The 23,800-nt window shown below is 37.7% G+C and overlaps 1 protein-coding gene across 2 annotated transcripts in view; it reads right to left on the bottom strand.

Annotated features, from left to right (window-relative positions):
• LOC111568924 (steroid hormone receptor ERR2-like) overlaps nt 1-23,800 on the bottom strand; it is a 56,190-nt gene that overhangs the window by 4,132 nt on the left and 28,258 nt on the right. For both annotated transcript variants that reach the window (XM_055016171.1, XM_023270800.3), the window contains exons 4-6: nt 19,716-19,826; nt 18,284-18,445; nt 5,812-6,081 (exon numbers count right to left, since the gene is read on the bottom strand). In XM_055016171.1, the coding sequence (XP_054872146.1) occupies nt 5,812-6,081; nt 18,284-18,445; nt 19,716-19,826 (543 nt within the window). The remainder of the gene's footprint in view (nt 1-5,811; nt 6,082-18,283; nt 18,446-19,715; nt 19,827-23,800) is intronic.

Here is a 23,800-nt window from a genome sequence, read left to right as displayed (position 1 = left end):
AACGGCTAAGTTAGACGGCAGCCACAGACTTAACTAAAAGAGAGTCTGGAAAACAACAATTAGAACACTTTAAGATCTGGACCTGAGTGGACAATGAAAGTGACGGAACAGTTAAAGAAAATAGAGAAGAACAGCAGGACACAAACTGATCAATCCTAGTTGATTACATATAAACAGAGGATAGCATCCTAATTTAACCACTCCTATTTCTATTTTACATAATAATAATATAATAGTAATACTTTATTAATATAGCACCCTTAAGAACAGCATTCACGAAGTGCTTTGACAGTTAAAACATGCAAACAGAGACAATCAAGAAAGAGAGTAGTCAAATAATAGTTAAAATGACAATAAGTTAAACGCAAAATTAACTAGATTAGCATGCATAACAAACAAAGTAACTAGGCAGTTTATAAATTGAAAAATAAGATTGAAGACTAAAAGTTAGAAAATAGAAATTTAAAAAAATTGGGAATTAAAAGTGACATCACACTGAAGAACCAGGCAGCTAAAATTAAAATAAAACAAGAGAGAAGACATAAATTAAACAGGACATAATATAGAATACAACACTAAAACTTATTAAAGCTAAAAGTAAACTTCACATAAACGCAAGTGTATAAAAGGGGGTTTTAAAAAGTGATTTGACCTCCTAAGATCTGGCATCCAAATATGTGGACATAATTTTTTTTTCAAAAAGAGCATTTTTTCATAATAATGATAATAATAATAGCAATATAAATAAAACATAAGAAATATAATAATCAGATATTAGATATTATCTGATTATTTTATTTATTGGTTAGTCCTTATTCCAAATAAGTAGAAGAAATTAATAAAAAAAAAAGAAAGCCCAACCAAAGCTCAGCTCTTAGGAGGCTACAAGAAGTTACTGACTCTGCAAGGATTAGCTCCTCAGGCAGGTATACATACACATATAAGATATTCAGATCTACAGTTCTACAGTTTCATTTAGCAGACGCTTTTATCCAAAGCGACGTACATCTGACAGTACATCCAACACAAGGAAGGATCTAGTCAGGAGAAAACAACCTGGATAAGAGCTGTTTTCTCAACTCTTATCCAGGAGTCAGAAAACTAGTTAAAGGGCCTTGGCGTCTACAGACAGTGCTGATGTAATAGGATTTTATTTTAGTTATAGTCACCTTTAATAATAAAGAAGCCCAGTTCTGAATGAATGACAGGTTCTCTGCTATCACATTTAATTCACATCCAGTTCAAATATCAGTTGTCGGTCTTCATTGATTACCAATAATCAGCATTGATATCTACTCTAATAAAACACATATCGGATGATTTTAAAGCTACTTGTTGAATGTATTAATTAAAAATCAAACATTTTCTATTCTAAAATCTGCAGCTCCAGCACTGACTCATTGTAAATCCTGTAGCTTCTCTCTGCACACGAGCAATTTTGGAGAGAGGTTTTCTCTTGTTAGTGGTTAATGATGCTCCTTAAATAAATGCCTGTGCGTGGCCGGGACTCCAGGGAGAGAGGTACTGTATAAATATACAGTGGGACGGGAAAAAGATTCATTTCTTTTGGTATCGAGGACCACATATGTCCCCCCCCCCTCCCCTGCTAATGAATTCAGATGGCTGCATTACTAGGATATCGTTCAGCTGAATGATGGTGGCAGATGGCCTTCATTTCCATAAGAAAGAGCAGTTGGCCCCCTTATGTATAGGCTCTAAAATAAAACCAGTTGAGACTTATTAAAAACTGCTCTCTATGTATAAGTCTACATGTAGGGGGGAGAAAAAAAAAAGAAAAAACAGGCTTGTCCTCCAAAGAGCGAGCTGACAGAGAGCGTTTTAATGGACAAGCAGCGGTTTGCTTTCAGCCAATTCACCGCAGTGTCGGGTCTAATCTGTGTACGTATCCTACCCACAATTCATTCAGGCTCAGATAAAACTGTGCGCAACAAAATGTGAATTCAATACAGTTGGTATAATCAAACTGAATAAGACGGATGAAAGTTGTGGACTCAAGTAAGATTGTGTACAAACATGTAAATGAGGCAGAAAAAAGGAAAATACAAGGCTAATTATGTTCCTAACTGACTAAGTCTCTTCTACCAGTCTCCTTCTGTTTAGTCTCTCTGAGTGATAAAAACACCAGATGCCAGCAGACGGAGCTTCCCATTATTACTACGTTATTCATAGACGTTTAGTGCAAACTCTTAGCGAACCACCAGCCAACCAAGCGTCCGTCTGTAAGCACCACGTCGAGCACCACTGAGTCGATGAAGCTGTTATGAGGTAAATACAAGGAAATGGGGAATCGAACCTGTGGTGGGCAGCGTTTCCTTCGGTAACAAATATGTCTAATAATCCCCCTCACCCCCCCGCTTATTGTTACCGTTGGAAGTTTCACAGTATGTTTAGTTGCCACTAATGAGGACACAGAGAGAAGTGAGGAGGGTGTTTTAGTCTCTGCAAGCGATAAAAACACCAGACGCCAGCGGACGGAGCTTCCCATTATTGCCACGTTATTCGTAGACTTAGCGAAACCGCCAACCAACCAAACGTCCATCTGTAAGCACCAAGCTGACCGAACCACTGAGTCGATGAAACTACCACGGGGTAAATATATTACGAGGAAATGGGGAATCGAACCCATGGCGGGCAGTGTTTCCTTCGATGACGAATATAACAATATGTCTAATAATCCACCCTCCACCCAGTGCAATTTCACACAATAAAAATAAAACTGAATTCGATGTAGTGGGTATAATCGAATAAGAGTGAATTAGATCGGTTATGTGTCATGAAAGTTGTGGACTCAAGTAAGACCGTGTATGAACATGTAAATGAGGCAGAAAAAAGGAAAGTACAAGGCTAATTATGTTCCTAACTGACTGATTAAGTCTCTTTTACCAGTCGCCTTCTGTGTAAATTGCATTTCTATCTTGGGAAATTAACTAGGCTATGTGGACCGCACATGTGTTCCAGCGCTCTTCATTTGAAACCTTCATGTTAATGCTGATCTGATCCTCGGTTGCGGCCGCGAGGAGGAAGAATATGTTTTCATGCGTGTCAGAAAATGTGTGTGTGTGTGTGTGTGTGTGTGAATGCACACATGAAGAGTGTTTAAGGAGGTTAGGGGCGGAATGCAAAACCAACTTTGAAGAAACAATTTCCGTGTAATCCGTCAGCAGCCCGGCGTCAATCCCGTCGATACTCTGCTAATTACAAAATCAATGGCCATGAATTTCCACAGCTGTCACACCCACAGGACCGGTGGAGCCGAAGCTCTCCGCCGACTGTGTTCAAACGGGCCGAGGTCGCCCTCTCGCCCTCCCTGAGCCTCCCCCTCAACCCCTGCCTCCCTCTCTCACACTTCTCCCTTACCTTTACACCCCCACCCCCCCCGTCTTTCCATATCCTCACCGTGGAGCGTTTGTCATCAGAGGACTCAAAGGTCCCGGCTCAGCATTTTTCATTTTTTTTCCACTCAGGCAGGAGAAAAGACTCCTAACAGGCATTGATTAGTGGGGGACAGGCCCAGCCTCATGAAAAGCAAACTGTCAATACGGGCGCAGCATCTTCACATTGGAACAAACGAGGCCCGTCGCTCCCCAACGCTCATTCCACTCCACTTAACACATTTTATTGACAGCCCCTGTTTTTCTAATGAAATGCTAAATATATCTCCCTCGGCTGCGGCGCACTGGCAGCTACTGTTATGGAGATGGAGAGAATGGGAGCTCAATGTGACAGTCGCACACATGTAGCCGCACACAAATTAAAATATAGCGCACACACACATGCAGGAGTGTTAGATTAAACCTCCACGCCGCTGACCTTTATGTCCCCTCTTATCAGGGATCCTTCATTGTGGAAGTGATGGTCACACGAGATACAGGAAATCACTTAATGTGTTTTTTTGTTGTTGTTCTTTAATTTCTTTGTTTACTTAACCTTTTTTTTTTTTGCTTCCATGACATTTTTACTCCACGAGGGAATGCGGCAGAGTTATGTGACAACTGGCGTATGTTTGTCTGTCTCTTTGTTAGCAACATTCCTCAAAAATGGATTTGGATAAAATTTTCAGGGAAGGTCAGAAATGACACAAAGACTAAATGATTAGATTTTGGCAGTGATGCAGCTTATAGTCTGAATCCACGGATTTGTTAAAGATTTCTGCATCATTGCCAGATAGCGGCACGACGTCACTGTAACTATGACAACAAGTGAACACTACATCAGCTGCCTGCTGACGATCACATGATCGTGATCCTACTATAAATGCCGACTTATCAGGACTTATTTGTCAGAAATCGTACAAGGAACAATTGATTAAATTGTGGAGGTGTTTCTGAGTCCCATTAATTCCCGCCGCCTGCTACATATTTAGGTCACGTGATTCGGTATCCGTACATAACGTACACATGCAGAACACACACCTGTGCTCAGTGCAAGGTCATTTTGTTTGTGGGTACATCTATATTAAATGGACACATTCTATGTTGCCGTGATTTCTGTCACGACGTTTTTCAAGATTTCAGCCGTCTGAAATGATAGAACTGAGCAGCCTTGGAGGAGTACTACGTTCTCTGAGTGCTTTTATTGTTGCTCACTGTGGACTCATTTTTTCACTACAATATAAAGTCCTGCACCTCTACGGAAACTGAACAACCATGAATGTAGGCAGAGAGAACGCAAAATAAATATAATGCCATAAATCAAAAAAACAGAAAAAAACTAAAGTTGAATTTTTTTTCAAGATAGATTTAAAAATGTATATAATGGACATTTGCAACATGTTTTCAAGTCCCCACAGTGTTAGTAATTCATCAGTTTTTTAATTTATTACTTGTCAATACTTGTCTGTCTAAACACTGCCAGCAGTTTCAATCAGAAATTCCCCAGATTTTTTTCATATGACTGATAGTTTTTGCTTGTGTTCTATCTACTCTCAGACGCACGTCGCTTTGGATAAATCAATTAAATTGTAGAATTGGTCACAGCTGGGTCCCTAATGGCTTTACGGTTGCAACCAGATGTACAGAATTTTTACTTTTTTACAGTATCTGGTTCATGCACATGGTTTACGGTTTGCAAATTTTTAAACAAGACATATAGAATAGAGTGATTTAGATTTTTAAAAAAATCACAGATTTAAGCTTAGATTTAATCAAACATTCAGATGGAACAATATGTCACAGATGATTGGTTCAAGGACCATCGGAAAGTTAAAAATCCAAAAGCTTTTACAGTTCTGGACTGTGACAAATGGTGTAAAAGTGCTGATTAAAAAACACAATATTGATGGTGGTTTTGGGGTTTGAGAGGGTTTAAACGCCAACTATCTCAATTTATTTGATATTTATGACTGAAATTCACTTTCAAATGAGGCTTCAGGCAACTTCACTGTTGTAGAGACAAAAATGAAATGTATATTTGGCTAAATTACTCTTATTAGGTGCACCTATACAATCTAATGTAATCAAGTGAAACAGCTCAGTCCTGTGTTCTTTCTTTACAAATCTCAATAATACTTAGTTTTTAACTAAAATATATGTTTAGAACTGTTAGCAGTGATGCCCCACTGAGCCAGTAGTTCTTAATGGCACCTTTGAATGAATAATTTTTTGAGAAGTTAAATGTTCTTCAACCAAAAATAATTTGAAACACACACTCTTCAGTTTACATCAGGGGTGTCAAACATACGGCTTTGTAAAGCATAAAAATTACAGAGAAGACATCGAATGCCAATTGTAAATTGAACAGTCTTTCACATTTTCTCAGAGCGTATTTTACCAGCAGTGGAGGTAAACTCACCTGAGTTGGCGAGCGCGATGGCTTTGAGCGTGACGAACTCCTCCTTCTCCATGCGCAGCTTCTTGTAGCGTCGGACCAGCGGCAGGATGGCGACGTGAAGGTCCAGCAGGCCCGAGATCCTCGCCTGCTCCTCGTCCACCACGTAGTCCTCGGCGTACACGATCTCGTCCTCGCAGGGCAGCGAGCGGAACACGATGCTCAGCACCAGGATCTCCATCCAGGCACTCTGCAGTAGACTCATCTGGTCTGCCAGCGAGAGCATGGAAAAACCTGCAAAGAATATGTTTTATTTTGACATCGTCTTTAAAGCTGTAACTGGACACTCGTCCTGTATGACCAGAGTTCAGTTTATGAACATCACGGCTCAATAAGTGGCCTTCTTGAGTTCTCCGTATGGTTTATGGGCTATGCAGGTACAATCGCTGCACAATCCCCTGAGAAGACCCTCTTAAAACAGAGGCCGACCGCCGCATGTGGTGGCTTAAGGGAGGAATATAAATCAGTCGAGTGTGGAGGCCTTTGAAACATGAGTCTGAGCTGCTTCAGCCACTAACAGTCGGTCCTGAGAGGACAAATCCACTCCTAACCCGACTATCTCTGACTCTAGCCATGGGCGAGAAGAAAGAACGACAAATTAATGCTTCTTTACAGCAAACAACAAAGTGAACTACGTCTTTTAGAATTAAAATCTTAAATGGAAGTACCCTCGTTCATTGCACTGTTTGTTTTAATATAAAACTGCAGGTTAAAATTAGAAAAGCTGATTTTCAAGACAGACCAAATAAAGGCCTTTTTGTTTTATTAGATTTACAGCAACAGTTTAGTTGGTTGAGTTCAAACTACAAACACTGATAACTTTGGCATTAATACTCATCATTGCTGGAATCAATTTGCTTCAAAGCTTAGATTTAAACTAAGTTAAAGACTTTATTTTCCATTGCTTTAAATTCATGAACAGCTTTTAAGTATTCAATGGCTTAAACTCTGTACTATATATATATTTAGATTTTTCTGTTCTTTTACTTTTTTGCTGTTTTTCTTCCTTTTTAAACACTTTACAACACCGTGTAAAGCTCTTTTACTTGCCTCTGTGTATGAAATGCGTTGCGCATATAAACCTGCTTTTACAATTAGACACTTTAAGTTTAGTTAAAAAAGTGATATATAGATTTACAGATAAATTATTCATGGCCACCCATTGAGCTGTGGACTGTATTGTATTTCCAAAAGCCATTAGGGCATTAAGAGCAAAATATTGCACTTTGTTTAAAAAATATATTTAAAAATGATGTAATTTTATTAAAAAAAACAAAACAAAACAAAAAAAAAAAAAAACAACAACTTTTTGCCAACTCTTTCCACTGGTTCAGTAGAGGAGTTAGTTCAGCTGACTAGAATAACCTATTGACTGTAATGTTATGCTTTATTTATGGTCATTTATATATGAAGGGGTTAGAAGCAGAGTGGTCTAACCCACAAAAAATCCCTACTGCATTTTATATAATTTTTGTAATATTTTATGGTCTAGATTTTAGTGGCAAAGTGGTCTAACCCACAACCCAAATACAGCATTACGGTGGAATGTTACACCATTCTTGAAAACACAAAACTTTGAACCCATTTTTCTCCAGAACTACAGAAAGTGGGTTAGACCACTCTGCTTCCAAACCCTTCACATTCTGTCGACTAACTCATGCAAGAAAAACAATAGGCGACCTCAGATACCAACGTAACGAAGGCAAGATGATTGGAATGATGACATGAATGGTGATTGGATGATTGTCTGGCTTGAAGATCTTATCACTGATCTACATCTTGTATATTGAACTAGAACCCCTGATATCATAAAGTTATGCCAGTAATCAACAGTATTATTGGGATTGTCTTAGAATTATTTGCATTATTAGCACTACAGTGTGATTATGACGGCACAAAGTTGAAGTCCAGCAAAGTTCAGCTCTGAGACAAAACAACAAAGCGGTCGTCTCTTTCTTCGTCTTCTTTAGCCTCTCGCATTCAACCTTCCAAACTCGGAGCAGCGATTCATCCGGATCTCGAGGTCGACCCATCAACTCTCTCCTCTAACGTTCACACACTCCACATCAAACAGACGGACACCTGAAAGGACCTCAGCCCGCCACAATACCTTTCACTGCTCTGCGGTGAATAGGAAGGTGATTGGGGGTATTGACCAGGGCCTTGAACCCACCACGCTGCTTACTTAAATCTGAACTAGTATGGATCGGAATCAGGCAGGTTGACTTAAAAGAGCTCCTCCCGATGGTTCTTATCAAGCAAATAGAGAAACGACGGAAAGAGAGAGAATGAGGCAGAGAGAAAAGAGTGCTGGGGGTGTCATTGATTAGTAGATTGTAATCAGTCTGCCAAATGCGAAAGGGGGATCGATCCGAGCCTCAGATCTGACAAACAGACAGTTGATGGAGGACATCCGGTACATGTTTAGCGGGGGGAAGGGACGACTACGGGATCGCTGGATGTAGATATGTGGGGCTGTATCAGGAATTCATGAATTTACTCCGGATTCCCAAAAGACAGATTGGCAAGAAAATTAATGGCTTTAATCGTGTTCGGTTAGAATCGAGGATGAAATGACTGCATGTGCTCGTCTAGAAGGAGTCAAAGTGAGTGAAAATCCTCTTAAATGGTTGTAAGGGCAACGATTCAGGCTGAACTAAGTGTTTAATGCTTCACAGCTACTACGTGGATCAACAATAAATAAGACTGGAACATATGCACCGTTTCTACCATCATCTCTTTTCTTCTTCTGTCACCCTCTTCATTTTCTCCATCATTCTTTTCTTTTCCCCAGCCCGTGCTTTTTTTCCCCTCTTTCCACTCAATTTACTGAAGCGACGGAGTGACTTCCTGGCTCCCCGGAGGTAACCCCGGAGCTTCAGGTGCATCGCCCGGAGGTGGCTGAGTTAAGTGTCGCTGCAGAGGGCGAATCCCCCTGATGAAATATCAATATTTCACCTTACTGATTTACTGCCGTTTGACCAAACACGACACGATATTGAGCAAACGGAGGAATGCCAGTGTCTCCGTGACAAAAAGCATGAACAGGGATACCAGAGGTTGTCACTGCACCGACAGTAAAGGAATTCATATCTGCTGCTCTGCAAAGGAAGAATATTAGCGACTGAAGACACAGAATTAAAGAGTGTTTAAAGCTTTTGCAATCAGCTGGTTAACAATGTAAGAAAAAGAGTGTAAAGACTTACTTTATGCCTTTTGGAGGTAATTATTTTACTAAAAGAAATCACTGATACAGGTCTATGGACAATCTTCAGAGTGGAAGCGGACAATGTATCAGTTATAATCAAAGAGTGCTTCTGTTCAGCTTTTTTTTTCATTTTGAAGTCGGTAATTTCAAGAAAATACACTTAATTTTGGTGTTTTACTGTAGGATTTATTAGAATCTGTTTTACCATGTATCTATGCATTCAACTTACAGATTCAATCAAAATAAAAAGGGATCTGACATTTAACACATTTAAATATGCAATTTCAAAGGAACTTAAATCAAACTGTATAAATTCAGAATGATGGTCATAGTATAACATGTAATAGGATAGTATGTGGTGTTAGAGTATAGCATGTTATTTTACAGTATGGTATAGTATACTTTGTAATAATACAGTATGTTATAGTATAGTATGTTATAGTATAGTATGTTATAGTACAGTATGTTATAGTATAATATGTTTTACTATAATATGTTGTAGTATATGGTATAGTATAGTATGTTATAGTATAATATGTTATAGTATAATATGTTATAGTATAGTATGTTATAGTATAGTATGTTATAATACAGTATGTTATAGTATAATATGTTGTAGTATATGCTATAGTATAGTATGTTATAGTATAGTATGTTATAATACAGTATGTTATAGTATAATATGTTTTACTATAATATGTTGTAGTATATGGTATAGTATAGTATGTTATAGTATAATATGTTATAGTATAGTATGTTATAATACAGTATGTTATAGTATAATATGTTGTAGTATATGCTATAGTATAGTATGTTTTAGTATAGTATGCTACAATATGTTATAGTATAGTCTGTTACAGTATTGTATTGTATAGTATAATATCTTATAGTATGTTACAGTACAGTATGTTATAGTATAACATGCTATACAATAGTTTGTCTTAGCATTGTTCCAAATTGCAATCTTAATTTAAAATTGATAAATGAGTCACCCGATTACCATTCAGTTACTATTTTGGATAACAAACTGAGCTTTGAAAATATTGGTTGATCAAAATGTATGGATTTAATTACAGAAAGAGCCAGTATAAAAAAAAAAATTCAATTTAGCCTTACCTAAAACAGCCTTGGCTAACTGACCAGAAAGCTTTTATATCTAATTAGCTGTGTAGAATGAGTTATCGTCGGGGTAAAACTGATAGTTTTGGCTAGATATTGAAGAATGTTTACTTTTGTTTACTTTGACATTAACCAAAGTGTTTTTGTCGCCTAAACTGAAGGACACAAGCAGGACACGAATACCATTCAGGCTTTGTTGTACTGCAGGATTAGGAGGCGGTGAATCAACACTTACTGGGACTGTAAATCCTCACCACACTGGTCTATGTTTAACCACTGGAGCACGCCATTAACATATATTTCTATAAGCTACCCCATCCTCAGCACGCTGAAGCATGTTAGGGATTGTTTGCGGTGGGAAAACAGAAGTGCTCCGGCAACCCGACGGTACAGTACAGGTGCGGCTCAGACGACTAATTGAATCTGCATTCGGTACAGTGAAGAGACTGAGTGGTTTGCAGTGAAGCTTGAAGCTGTCATTGAGAGCCGGGTCTAAAACAGACAGCAGTTCACTCTCTATTCATTTAGTATCATTACAGGCCTCCTAAGAGCCCTAATGGGTCTAATAAAAAGACAGAGGTAATAATGAGACTAGAGGGCCCTATATGAGCAGGAGGAGTAGGAGGGGGAGAGCCAGGGGAGAACAAGGAAGCCAGAGAGAGTGTGTGAAAGATATGACGGTGGAGTGTGTGTGGGAGAGGAAAAAAATCCAAAAAGGAAGAAAGTGATGCTATGAACTGGGCAATCGACATGGATATACACCTATAACACAATTAAACAGAAATATAAATGTCTGAGATGTTGTGTTGGTATTAATTAATGGCCACAGATGTACTAATAATGTATTTTAATGCCAGTAAATTTGCACAGATGAGTTCGAAACATGTTTAACTTGCAAAAAAAAATAAAAAATCTTGCATTTTATTTTGAAAGCATATTTTGTGCACATATTTGCTTTCATATTTCAAAAATAAAAACTTGTTTGGCATAATTTAGCAGCCACAGGCATGCTACAAGTCTTTTTCCATTCTCATGACGGTATATTTAACATCAACACTGTACAGATGCACTATAAAAATGTCTTCTAACAGATTTGCTCCTGCATCTGATTTAATTTTGAAACCTTAAAACTCATATTGCATTTGCATAGTTGCTTTAGTATTTCAAAAACATAACCTTAGCCGACAGTCAGTCTGCACTGATGAGTTACAAATATGTTTATTTTAACAAAAAAATCATGTGTCCTCTTGGATATAGTATATTATGTTATAGTATAATATGTTGCAGTATAGTATGTTGTAGTATAATATGTTATAGTATGGTATGTTATAATGCAGTATAATATAGTATAATATGCTATAGTATGGTATGTTTTAGTATAATATGTTATAGTATATTATGTTGCAGTATAATATGTTTACTTCTGTTTTAACGTTCAGTCATATATTTTATATTTTGGCCATATATTTGATTTTTTTTTTCAAAAATAAAAACTTGTTTGACACAACTTTGCGGCCATATCCAAACTACAAGTCTGTTTCTGTTCTCATGACAGTATATTTGACAGTAAATCTGTACAGATGCACTACAAAAATGTCTCCTAACAGTTTTGCTCTTGTATCTAACTTTTATTTTGAAACCTCATAATTCGTATTTCTTACACACACTTTGCTTTTAACAACCGATCTGCACTAACATGTGTCTTTGGACAAAGAAGTCATGTTTGCTCTTAAATCCAAAAATGTTTCTTTACTTCTGCTATTATTTAATCTTTTATTTCATATATTTGCGCATATATTTGCGTCTATATTTCAAAAATAAAAACTTGTGCACATTAAAACAGCGAGACACCGACACCTAAAATGCAACAGAAATCCCCTGCATGTTTCTCCCCAGCTCTCCACATGTGGATGTTGAAGGACTTTTGCATTAATGGGGCGATCTGCACTAATGACTCTTATTACCTCATCGTTAAGGCCATTTGCGCAGTGGGCTATGAGTGTAATAGTGGGAGTGGACTGTTAAACTGTAGGGACCCCTTTTGTCTTAATCGCTACTTGGTGACACTCTGACCCGGTGGCCTCGGGTAAAGTGTCCCCAGAGTGTCACCTGGCCCTTTAATAACTCTGTCAGGTCTGCATTTAGACCCTCACAGCATGCAAGATCAATAGTTGGACATGGAAAATGTAACAGACCCAAAAAATATTACAGTGAAATTCATTTCTATCCTCCTCCCGTGACTTTGATTAAATTGAAGAATTTGGCCGTAGTAACCCCGTTTAGCCCTTTTTAACATTACAAAATACACCTGAGTTGGATTGTTTAAAAATAGATAAGATGTATCCACCTTCTCAGGATGCTGGATGAAAAAGAGGTCAGGAAAAATAAAAAAATTTGTGCATTTGGGTCAGGGATGCTCCTTTAGTTCCCGTTGAAGCTCAGTGTAAACGCCGAAGTGGTGAGACAGCAGCAGTTTAATCGCTTAATCAGCTCCTTGGTGTCGCTTCTGAAGTCATTCCTCTGAGGGTCAAAGGGCTCGTTTGGGTCACCGCACCTCCACGAACACCTAATCACATTAATTACAGCTGGGTTTCCGAACTGTGATCGATCAACGGCGGTTTGATTAGCAGACTTTTGTGGGAATTACATCCTAATGTCAGGACAGTGAATGCTACAAAGACGTAAACAGAACACAGAAAACCCAACAATCCAACATAGCCTTTGGATTCCCTATGAGCGATGGTGGTGAGGAACCAAAAAACCCCTGGGATAGGGAGGAGGCCAGGCTCTGTGAAGGCAGCCATCTGCCTCGACCGGTTCGGTGAGGGTGGGGATGAGGAGGGTGGAGGATAGCAGGTAATAACAAGAGAAGCACTCAGAAAGCGCAGTACTCCGTCAAGGCTGCTCAGTCGTTGTGTGATTTCCAATGGATGAAATCTTTAAAAAAATTTGTGGTTCGCAGCGGTCGATTTGTAGTAGTATCGCAATCATGTGATTGTCAGCAGGCAGCTGACGTAGTGTTCACTTGTTGTCATGGTTACAGTGACGCTGTGCTGCTATCTGGCAATGATACAGAAATCTTTACCAAATCCGTGGATCCAGACTATAAGCTGCATCACTGCCAAAATCTAATCACTTGGTCCTTGTGTCATTATAATGTTGCTAACAGACAGACAAACCAACGGCAATCGTCGCATAACTCCGTCGCGTTGGTTGCGCGATCCTACTACAAATGGACCACGTGGAGTCATCCGTCAGTAAAGATACAAGGAACAACTGATTAGATTGTGGGGGTGTTTCTGAATCCCATCAATTACTGCCGCCTGTTACATATTTAGGTCACGCGATTCGGTATCTGTACATAACATACACATTCATAACACACACCTGTGGTCAGCGCAAGGTCATTTTGTGTGTGGGTACATCTATATGAAATGGCCACATTATATGTTGCCGTGATTTCTAATCATCAATAACTAATAAACAAATGCTGCATTTCTAAAAAAAAGCTGCATTTCTGACGATGCCATATGGGGGAATGAACAGCCTTGGCGGAGACAGGAACAGAAAAACGCCTACAAACGGTTTGCTTCAGGGTGTTAAGACATCGAGGCTGACACAAAGAAACAGATGACTGTTGTTGAAAGCGTAAGATAAAAGGTTCGCCTCATTTTCAGATTAAGTTTTTAAATGGCTGTCTATGTTTTTATCCCCAACTGTCATCCTTCAATTCTGCTCTTTTATTACTATTAACTGTTTTCTGTAATGTTGAATGGTGTAATTCAGCCCTCAGACTGTATCTAGCTGGTCATAAGAAGAGATAAGTTACAAACACAACAACTACATTATGGCTCAAAACTACGGTTCAGATCCCAGTAATCAGATTACTCACATGTCAGTTTGACAGCGAGATTGCTGCCGAGCATTTACGATGATTTTCTGTTTGTTGCACAAGCGCCAGCGCCCTGTAATTACTTACAGCGGCAGCAAATGCTGTTGCCGCTGCTCCGTAAAAGATTCATCGTCTGGCTCTAAGTGTCAAACATAAATCTGATGATGAATCGGTGATTGGGGGAAACCCTGGACAGAGAGAGCTAAGCAACTGGTTAGCATTGTGCCAGCTCAGGAATGAGAGAATCAATCCAGAGGTAGGAAACAAACCCAGGTGAAGAGTTTAAGTGTTTAATTGTGATGGCAAAATTCATTTACGCCGTATCTATGCATTGTGGTTGCTACATTATTCTGGTGATGAATTCATAGATTTTAAGAAAAATCAACAATTCGTTGGTTCCAAATACTCAGGTAAGGATTTGCTGGTTGCTTTCGTGTCATTAGGAAATAAAAATCTTTGTGTTTTGGATTATTGGTAGGACAAAAAAAAGGACATTTAACCCTCTAAACCCCAAGAAATTTCCGCAAAATAGTCTTGTAACACTATGGAAACAGCAAAACCACGCGTAGACGTAGAGAGAATTTAAAAATGTATTTTGTGTAAGTACAGTGAATATCTTATACAAGTTAAAGTGAAGTGAATTGTAAAATTTATTAATTGTGAATTGTTGAATTTTCTATATTTGTTTCAGAAAAAAAGCAAAAAAAATAGAATCAACATTTTCCATTTACCAATAAAAGGAAAAACAGGGTTGTTCTACATACAATAGACATTTTCCTAATTAGATTTTTAATTGTTTAATTTGCTCCATGTAAACACCGCCTGCAATTCAGCTACAAAGTCACTGAATTTTTTTGTCTGTTGGTTGCAGCCGAGTCACTAAAAACTTCACGATTACACTATGAAGCACGTTGGTTTTTGCTTTTATTACAAAATCCAGTTTGTAAAAACAGTTAATTCTCAGCAAATGTGAAATGACGCAAGCAGAATGAAGTGATTTTGATAAAATATCACAACTGTAAGCTTAGATTTGATTAATTTCACTGTGGGAACGGCACATAACAAGTGATCAGGTCAAGGAATGTTGGAAAGTTGCACCAATTTTTTGGTCTGCTTTCAGCGTTTCTTCCTGATAAATGGTGTCATTTTGCTGATATTTTCAAGATAACTTTCTAACCAGGATCTTTACTTTAATTTAACCAAACAGCAACTCAAAACACAACTTAACATCTTATGACCTGAGCTTTGGTTGGGATTGCATTTTAGATTCTTTTAGTTATTTGGGATAAGGAGTAACCAATAAATATAATAATTAGATAATATCGAATATTTGATTATTTTATTTATTATATTTTATTATATTGATATTCTAGTTATATGGGTTTTATTTGTGTTGTTATTTTTATTATTATAATTACTATTGTTATTATATTTATTATTATCATTGTTATGAACAATACACTCTTTTTGAAAAAAAAAAAAGATGTCCACATATGTGGATGCAGGATCCAAAGAGGTAAAAACACTAAATGAAATTAAAGTAGGTGATGAAAAAAAGTGGTCTGATACTGGACTTAAACTGAAAATTTAAAAATGAAATGATATATATCAACATAATTTAATAATAAAAATTTAATCTAAAAATGATCTTGCAAATATTTTTTTTTCTTGGTTAAATTACAGATAATAATGGGTAAAATAACAGAAAAAAATATGAATTTATCCGTTAAGCCTAAAAAACTAAAATAAAAATAAAATAATAAAATAATAATAATAATAATAATAATAATAATAATAATAATAATAATAATAATAAAAACTTTAAAAAACCATATATAACATTCACATCAATTTCCACTGTGTGACTAAAAAATTGCATTATTATTTACTGTATTTAAACCTACAAATATTTGTAGGTATTTGGAATAAAAACTATTTTAGGAAGTACAGCTTAAGACACCTACATCATTGTGACTGCACTGCAAAAAAAAACCCTCTAAAAATAAATCCAATTAATTTGGATAAAACGAGTAGATCATTAGTGAGTTTGGCTGAATTATAATGCAGTTGGCTTCATGTGCAACACGCTTTATCCGGCCAAATCAATGACTCGCATCTGCTTTGAGTCCAACCTGTGCTGCCTTTAAAGTCCGAAGTGTCTGTTTCAGCTGATAAAGATGAGAAGAAAAGGAGGACATTTGCATAGCATGTCTTATTTAAGAATTCGTCAACAAGGAGAAGGGAAATCCGTCAGTATTTCCCTAAATAAATCAATTTTACCACAGGCCCTGTGTAGTCTCCTTAAGTAAGTAAGAGGATTGCTTCCTTTAAGTCTGGGATTGAAATGGAATACATTGACATAGGGGCGGATCCCAGCCCCCCAGACTCTCCCACCCCACCCAGTCAAATCAAAGGTTTCAGCTGCTCTTTATTGATTAGATTTTAGAATATGGGACTAGCTTCTCCCTTAGGTGCAGATGAGTAGCAGATGTTAATTATCCTGTGTGTGTGCATGTGTGTGAGTGGGAGGTTGGGGGGTTTACGAAACAACAGAACTGCTTCTTCTACTGTAACATTTTAGCAAATCAAATGAGGGGGTTGAAAGCAGAGTGGTCTAACCCACAAAAAATCCCAACTGAGTTTTATATCATTTCTGTAATACTTTATGGTCTAGATTTTAGTGGCAAAGTGGTCTAACCCTAATGTTAGACCATTCTTGAAAACACAAAACTTTGAAACCATTTTCCTCAAAACTACAGAAAGTGGGTTAGACCACTCTGCTTCCAAAGTGTTGTTGTTCAAGATGCTTCAAAAAATGATCCAAAATGAGTCAAAATGTGTCCAAAATGACTTGACAATCATCCAGAATTACAGAAAGTGTTCCAGAAAGGACTTAAAATGACAAATATTTGTTCAGAATGACATGAAAATAGTCTAAAATGATTATCCAAAATCAGTCAGAATTTCTCTCAAATGATTAAAAATGATCCAGAATGACTGAAAATTTGCAGAATGATGCTAAATTTGTTCAAAATGACTTGAAAATGATCCAAAATTGCAGGAAATTTGTCCAGGATTACGCAAAAGTTCTCAGAAATGACAAAAATCTTCCCACCAAAATGGTTTAAAAATCTACAAAATGACTCAAAAATTCTGGGAAACACTTCAGAATTACTTAAATCTGTTCAGAATGAACTGAAAATTATTAAGCATGACTGAAAACCTGCAGAATGACATGAGGGGGTTAGAAGCAGAGTGGTCAAACCCACAAAAAATCCCACTTTTATATAATTTCTGTAATATTTTATGGTCTAGATTTTAGTGGCAAAGTGTTCTAACCCACAACCCAAATATAGAGTTACAGTGGAATATTAGACCATTCTTGAAAACACAAAACTTTAAATCCATTTTTCTCAAAAACAACAGAAAGTGGGTTAGATCACTCTGCTTCCAAACCCTTCAAATAGTGGTTTACTTTCTTAAAACTTTTCCTTATGTCCAAATCACTAAAGCAGAAATTATTATGAGTCACAGCAAACTATCAGACAGACCTACTCCTGCTTCTTACACTACAGGCCAAAAGTCTGGAAGCAACTTCAAGTTCCTGCTCTCAACGTCTTTCTTAAAAACCTGTATGAATTCTATGGATTTTGAGATGTATTGACACTATTATGCACCATTATTCTCCATTTATATTTATGCATACATTTATGTTACCAGACGACTGCTGAATAAATGTTAGCAAAAGAAAAGAAGGGCTTGGTTTAAGAGTTGAGAAGATTTGCAAGAGCCACAACTTCAGTACAAAAGTAAAAGTAAAAAAAGGCAAATCAGTTTGCATTATTCACTTAAGCTCTTTTACTTTTGAGAGTTTGCATACAAAAATCCCAATAAATCTCAACTGTGTCCATAGAAACGTCTAGAAAGAAACAGCTGAGCAAAGAAACAAGAGTACAGATACAAATACTTGATAATTATAGTAAAAAGCTATTCTGATGAGTGACTCTTTATATAATAATCATGTTTATTTTGTTGCACCAATGAAACTATGATTTTTTTTGTACAAATCTGGTCTTGCTTCCAAACCTTTGGCCTGGTTGCAATATATTCTGTAAACTGAAAAAATAATGACAGTTCTATGGTGACAGCAAGTCAGCATTGAAGTGTCCAAACAAAAACCTGTGTTCAGTCATTGGTTAGCAGCCACATCTCTCTACCTGGGATATGTTTGGCCCAGCCGATGATGACCACCAGCTCGCGGTCGGCCAAGTCGCACAGCGTGGTCAAGGCCTTGATGTCTCCGTCGGGCATGGTGGGGTCGGGCATGGCGTAGATCTTCTCTGGCTCCACCACCAACAGATGGGAAACAATCTTCGTCACTGTGAGAGGAGAGGGTGGATGCAGAGAGTAAATGCATTGTGTTAACTGATAACACATAAAAATACAGGCTTGACTATTACGCAGAGCAAAAAACCACAGTAGTAAAGAGTTAATTTAACCCTCAGAACTGATCTGTATCAGCTGAAACAGACACTTCTGACCGGCGGTGCATTTAAAGGCAGGCTGGCTGGACTCAAAGCAGATGCAAGTCATTGATCCAGTCAGATAGAGCGTGTAGGCAGTTGCACATGCAGCCAATCGCATTATCATTCAGCTAAACTAAGCACTAATCCATACATTTTAATGTGTCTTTAGTTTTATTGTCAATTAATTGGGGTTTACCCTCTAAAACCCCTCAAATCCTGCCAGCGGGTACGAATAGAATAGAAGAGAATAGAATAGAATATCCTTTATTAGTCTCACAAGAGGACATTTGCAGCATCACAGCAGCTTTCTGACAGTAAGAAAAGCAAGAAAACACAACTATGAATTAAAGAGGTGAGGTATACACCCTATATATGCAATATAAATAAGGAAAAGAAAAGAAGAACAGCGTGTTAAGTTGCCAAAATATCACTTTTCATCAGAGCCAGAAACTAAAAACAGTAAAAAGGTTTGTGAAATAAGCACATAGAATGTACAGTTTAAAATGAAAATAAACCAAACCTAAGCTCATAAAAGAAAACAAATCCTAAAAATAAAACATTTGCTCTAATCGGATTCTGTAAAAACAAAAAAAATTCAACCGTGAAGCTAATAGTACGACAAACATGACGTAACTGTAGGGAGTTCTCGGTTGAACTGCAGGCAGTGTTCACACCGAGCAGACAGGACACAAGAATGAAAACTCATTGAAAAAGTGCAAAAAGTACATAAACAACTCTAGCGTTAGTTACAAGCAGATTCACTTGGAAAAATGCTGAGCGTGTTGATAACAGGTTTTTTCAAAATTTTTGTCCAATAAATAATCAAAAATTTGGGACTGCGTTGTATTGCACAGAAGACATATTTGACTTCTCTGTACTTCTAGTTGCGGTTGTTCTGTTTCCATAGAGGTGCAGGATTTTAGATTGTAGTGAAAAATGAGGCCACAGTGAGTAAAAATGTGACAGGAGCTCCTCACTGAGATAGTTTGTAAAACGAGTACATTTCTATTTGCAGCATTGCAATTCACAGCTTTTAGTCTCAACATATTTCAGAAAAGTGTTGCCATAACATGAAGAAATTAAGAAATAATAATAATAATAATAATAATAATGAGCGACTCACGGGGCTTTTTGGCCGGAGGGGGGATGGTGAGGCCGAGGTAGCCGCCGTTTTCCGTGTCCAACCTCCGCTTGTACTTCTGCCTTCCCCCTCTCACCCGGTCCAGACGCACACCTGCAGATAAAAAGCATCGTATAAATGGCAGCTGAACCAAAAGCACATTAAAGAAAAAAAACCTGATTATTTCGCAGAACAGCTCAGATGTAATACGTACAAATGGCCGCTCTGTTTACTGGTTCATCAGCTAAATCTTCATAATTACATTTAATTACAACGGCTAATTTTAAGATGTTGCAGATGATAATAATACGGTCGCCTCTTTATGACAGCGGATTATTGGGAAACATGACCTGTTTTGCCGAGTCATAAAACTCTCTTTTAATTATGACACAGCCAAAACTTAGTCATTTGCACATTTCTGTACCACTCTTGTATATTCTGTTGATTTTTTCTACATTATATTTGCTTTATTTTCATTTTACCTTGACTTTATACCTTAATATTCTGTGTTGTCTTATTGTTTACTCCTTTATTGAACATCCATGCTGCTGTAACTACTTAATTTCCCTCCAGGGATTAATAAAGTCTATTATTTCTTAAGAAAAATATGCAACAAAGACAGTTTTTTTCTGACTGCAGTCTATTTCTGTCATTCCTGAACATAAGAGCACAAACCATACAGATTTTTTTCCCTTCGTTTTAACCTTTTGACTGTGAAACAGGGCTGCTGGTTGGACTAGTCGGCACACAAACGTGACACATGTGGGATTATCTTCAAAGCCATCGCAGAGGACGCCGGGCCGATGCACCTTCTGTGCTGAATTTACGCGCCTGTATCAAAAGTTGTTTGAGCACCGAGGGGGAGAGCAAACAGATTTTACATGGTCAAGTGGAATTGAGTCGTGTGAGATTTCCCAGTGACTCATATAAATTCCTTTGATTCCCCTGGAAACAAAAGAATCCGATTAGGATGGTCTTTCAATTTCCTGACACCGACTATCCACTAACCTAATTACCCGCCGTGCCCAGAGGGAGCTCATTCTTCCCAGCAAACACAGTGAGATCATTTTATGCCTGGCAGATTGAAGCTAAATCGAGAGCCCCTCTCCTAACACAGCTTTCCATTTGTATGCCTTAAAGTAATCAATAAGGCTCGCAAATAGACTTCTTGTTCTTTGAACACGTGGATGCGGTTTTAATTAGTCAGTTAGGCAGCTAGGAACTGGGTTTGCGATAGATGGAGCTTCGGCAGCTGTTTTCACCATTACTCCTGGTTAAGTTAAATTTAAAATTACAAATCGTGCTTCAAGAAAACTGTGCGCTCGTCCTCCAGATATTAAATCAATTCAGGAGCCTCTCTCTGCTTAACGACACACACAGGCCTAATGAAGGGATATGCAGTTAGTAAAGGCTTTCACAACAACAAGCCGGGGTAATGCAGAGATACATTAGGAAGGTAGACACACTGGAGTGGACACTATCGTCACACACAAAACACAATTCCACAACAGTTTTTTCCTACCACAATGAGACTGATGGCAAAGACAAAATGTAAACAATATTTTCTGTGCAATAATTCCTCACTACCTCAATCCACCTATGTGCAATACTTCCTACATACTGTATGGGTATGTATGTGTACGTGTGTGTGTGTATGTGTGTGTGTATATATATATATATATGCGCATGTGTGTATGCATATATATGTATATATTTATGGACAATTGAAGTATTTTCATGCCTCAGCTGCAGCATCTGGTTCTCTTATTGTTTTTTTGTATTTATTCTTGTATGTCACTTTTATCGTGTCTTTTTTAAATTCTTTTTTTTGACAGTTGTGTTGTCTGTTCTTTAACCCGCCGAGGGGGGATGGACTGACGGAGGACAAGAACCCGCTGATGTTCTGGTTTCATGGCTCTCAGTTGGTGTTGAAAGGTTGCATTAGTTTACAGACTGAACTTTTTAGAATTCCTACGTGCCTAAACTGTCTGTTCATGTGTACAAATGGCAAATAAAAATCTTAAAACTTGAAAGGTATAAAGCTTGAATTCACAGACTTTTCAGGCAAACTGAGGGTGGATTGCTGCTGCACACACACAGAGAAACACACACTGGTTTCCCTGCTGTGGGCTGCAGGGTCATGTGGCTGCGACAAGCGACAAGTGACCAAACAGCCGGAGTTAGAATTCCAAGATCCGCGGGGGCCGTTTGAACTGGAACATCCAACTGGCCCATAATTAATAGACGCTGACAAGAATTAAGAGCTCAGCGCTAACCAGTTTCAGTTTACAGCTTAGCGGCGCTGCAAACAGCCGAGGAAGGGCAGAGAGAAGAGAGGGAGGGAAAAGAAAGGCTGAAGAATGAGCAACTTGGGGCAAAAAAATAAAAAAACAAAACAAAAAAACCCAGAAGAAGATGCTGTTTTTTTGGGCTGAATGAGTTTTCCCTCACTTTTTCTTGCCCCTGTCTCTTCTTCCTCTCCTCCCGGCCAGCGCCTGATCGGACCGGCGTGGGATTATCTCCTCCACCATGTGATACGGAACAGTACTGAGAATCTGACCACAACAAGACAGCTGGATGAGGCCCCTTGCAGAGGAGGAAGGGGGGCTTCGTGTCATCGTCAGCGCCGCATTCCTCACCTCGGGCCCAAAAAACCACATCAGCCTCCAGAGCTTGAAGACAATGCGGGTCCAGAGGGGAGCCTGTGACAGGGAGCATCTGTTTTTTTTGGTTTCTTTTACGGTTGCGACAGCCTAAATATGGATTGAGGAGGTCGAGGCTAAAGGGTAGAAGACGTGTGTGCTGGATGTTGTGAATCGGTAACTTAGTGCTGACTGAGACGCAACAATACGACGTGTGTGTGGAAAGATGATCAGGCATATTTACATCGGAGCCCGGCTTCCCTTTCACATTCACCATCTTTATTGACGTGGAGAACCTAAAGGCAAATTCCTGCCATGTTTTCCTTTATACGTGTATTTATTATATTCTTTTATGTGTTTATTACTCGCTCTTTATTCTGATATTTATCTTTTCTGTACACATAAACAAATACTGTTGGATCTTGGATATTTAAAAAATTAATCCAACAGAAAAGAGTCACTTTAATGTTGGTATTACTGGATTTGTTGCAGTTTATTTGTATACTTTATTTGGATATATATCTTTTCTGTCCACATAAAAATAAACTTGGATTATGGAACTGTTTATGGATTTATGTACTGTAGGCTGTGTAATTTCATTTTCTGCAAATTCTATTAAAAAAAGGACCCACCATAATGTAAAAGCACCTTCCTCATGCTGTCAGGAACAAAATAATACATGAAAAAAACATCTTTCTTTTTGTTTAATATGTTGTATGTGTGACTGATTACTGAGAACATGGCATTTTTAGTAAAAATGCATAAAAAACAACATAAAATAGTTAAAATTTATCATTTTAACATCTATGACATAATGCTTCACTGTCTTTCGTCTCGTTTCTATCATTTCCAGTCAGAAAAAACCTTACTGGTGAAATAAAAATATCACTATTTATCAAATTTTGGCTTGGCTCTGAATAATTTAGGGTTTAACGGTGTGAAACTGGAGCTGGTTGGACAATTTGGACAAGAAATGGGGATAAATAACTGTTTAAAATGTAGTATTGGTTAAAACCCCTTTTTGCCTTTCATATATATATATATATATATATATATATATATTTTTTTTTTTATTTTTTTTTTTTTAATTTATTTATTTATTTTTTTGCACTACACTTGGATTATTTATTTATTTTGATTATTTCTATCTATCTATCTGTATATGCATATACTTACATATGTATATATATTTATTTCTTGTGTATTTTTATTCTTAATTCCCATTATTCTTATTATTGTTTCGGTCTGAAACAGGTGCTCAACACATTTATGCTGTGTATGATTGTGTTTGTGGATAATAAAAAAGGTCTTGAATCTTGAATCCTTACAAACATGTCCAAATGTCAAACATTCACGATGCGCCGGCATCCAGAAAAGAAGACTGAGCAGTAAAAAAAAAACCTGCTGTCCAAGTGATAAATACGTCCCACACATGTGAGATTCATT

The sequence above is a fragment of the Amphiprion ocellaris genome, chromosome 12 (genome assembly GCF_022539595.1).
Source record: "Amphiprion ocellaris isolate individual 3 ecotype Okinawa chromosome 12, ASM2253959v1, whole genome shotgun sequence".
Taxonomy (NCBI): Eukaryota; Metazoa; Chordata; class Actinopteri; family Pomacentridae; genus Amphiprion; species Amphiprion ocellaris.
This window is presented reverse-complemented; position numbering and strand designations above follow the sequence as displayed.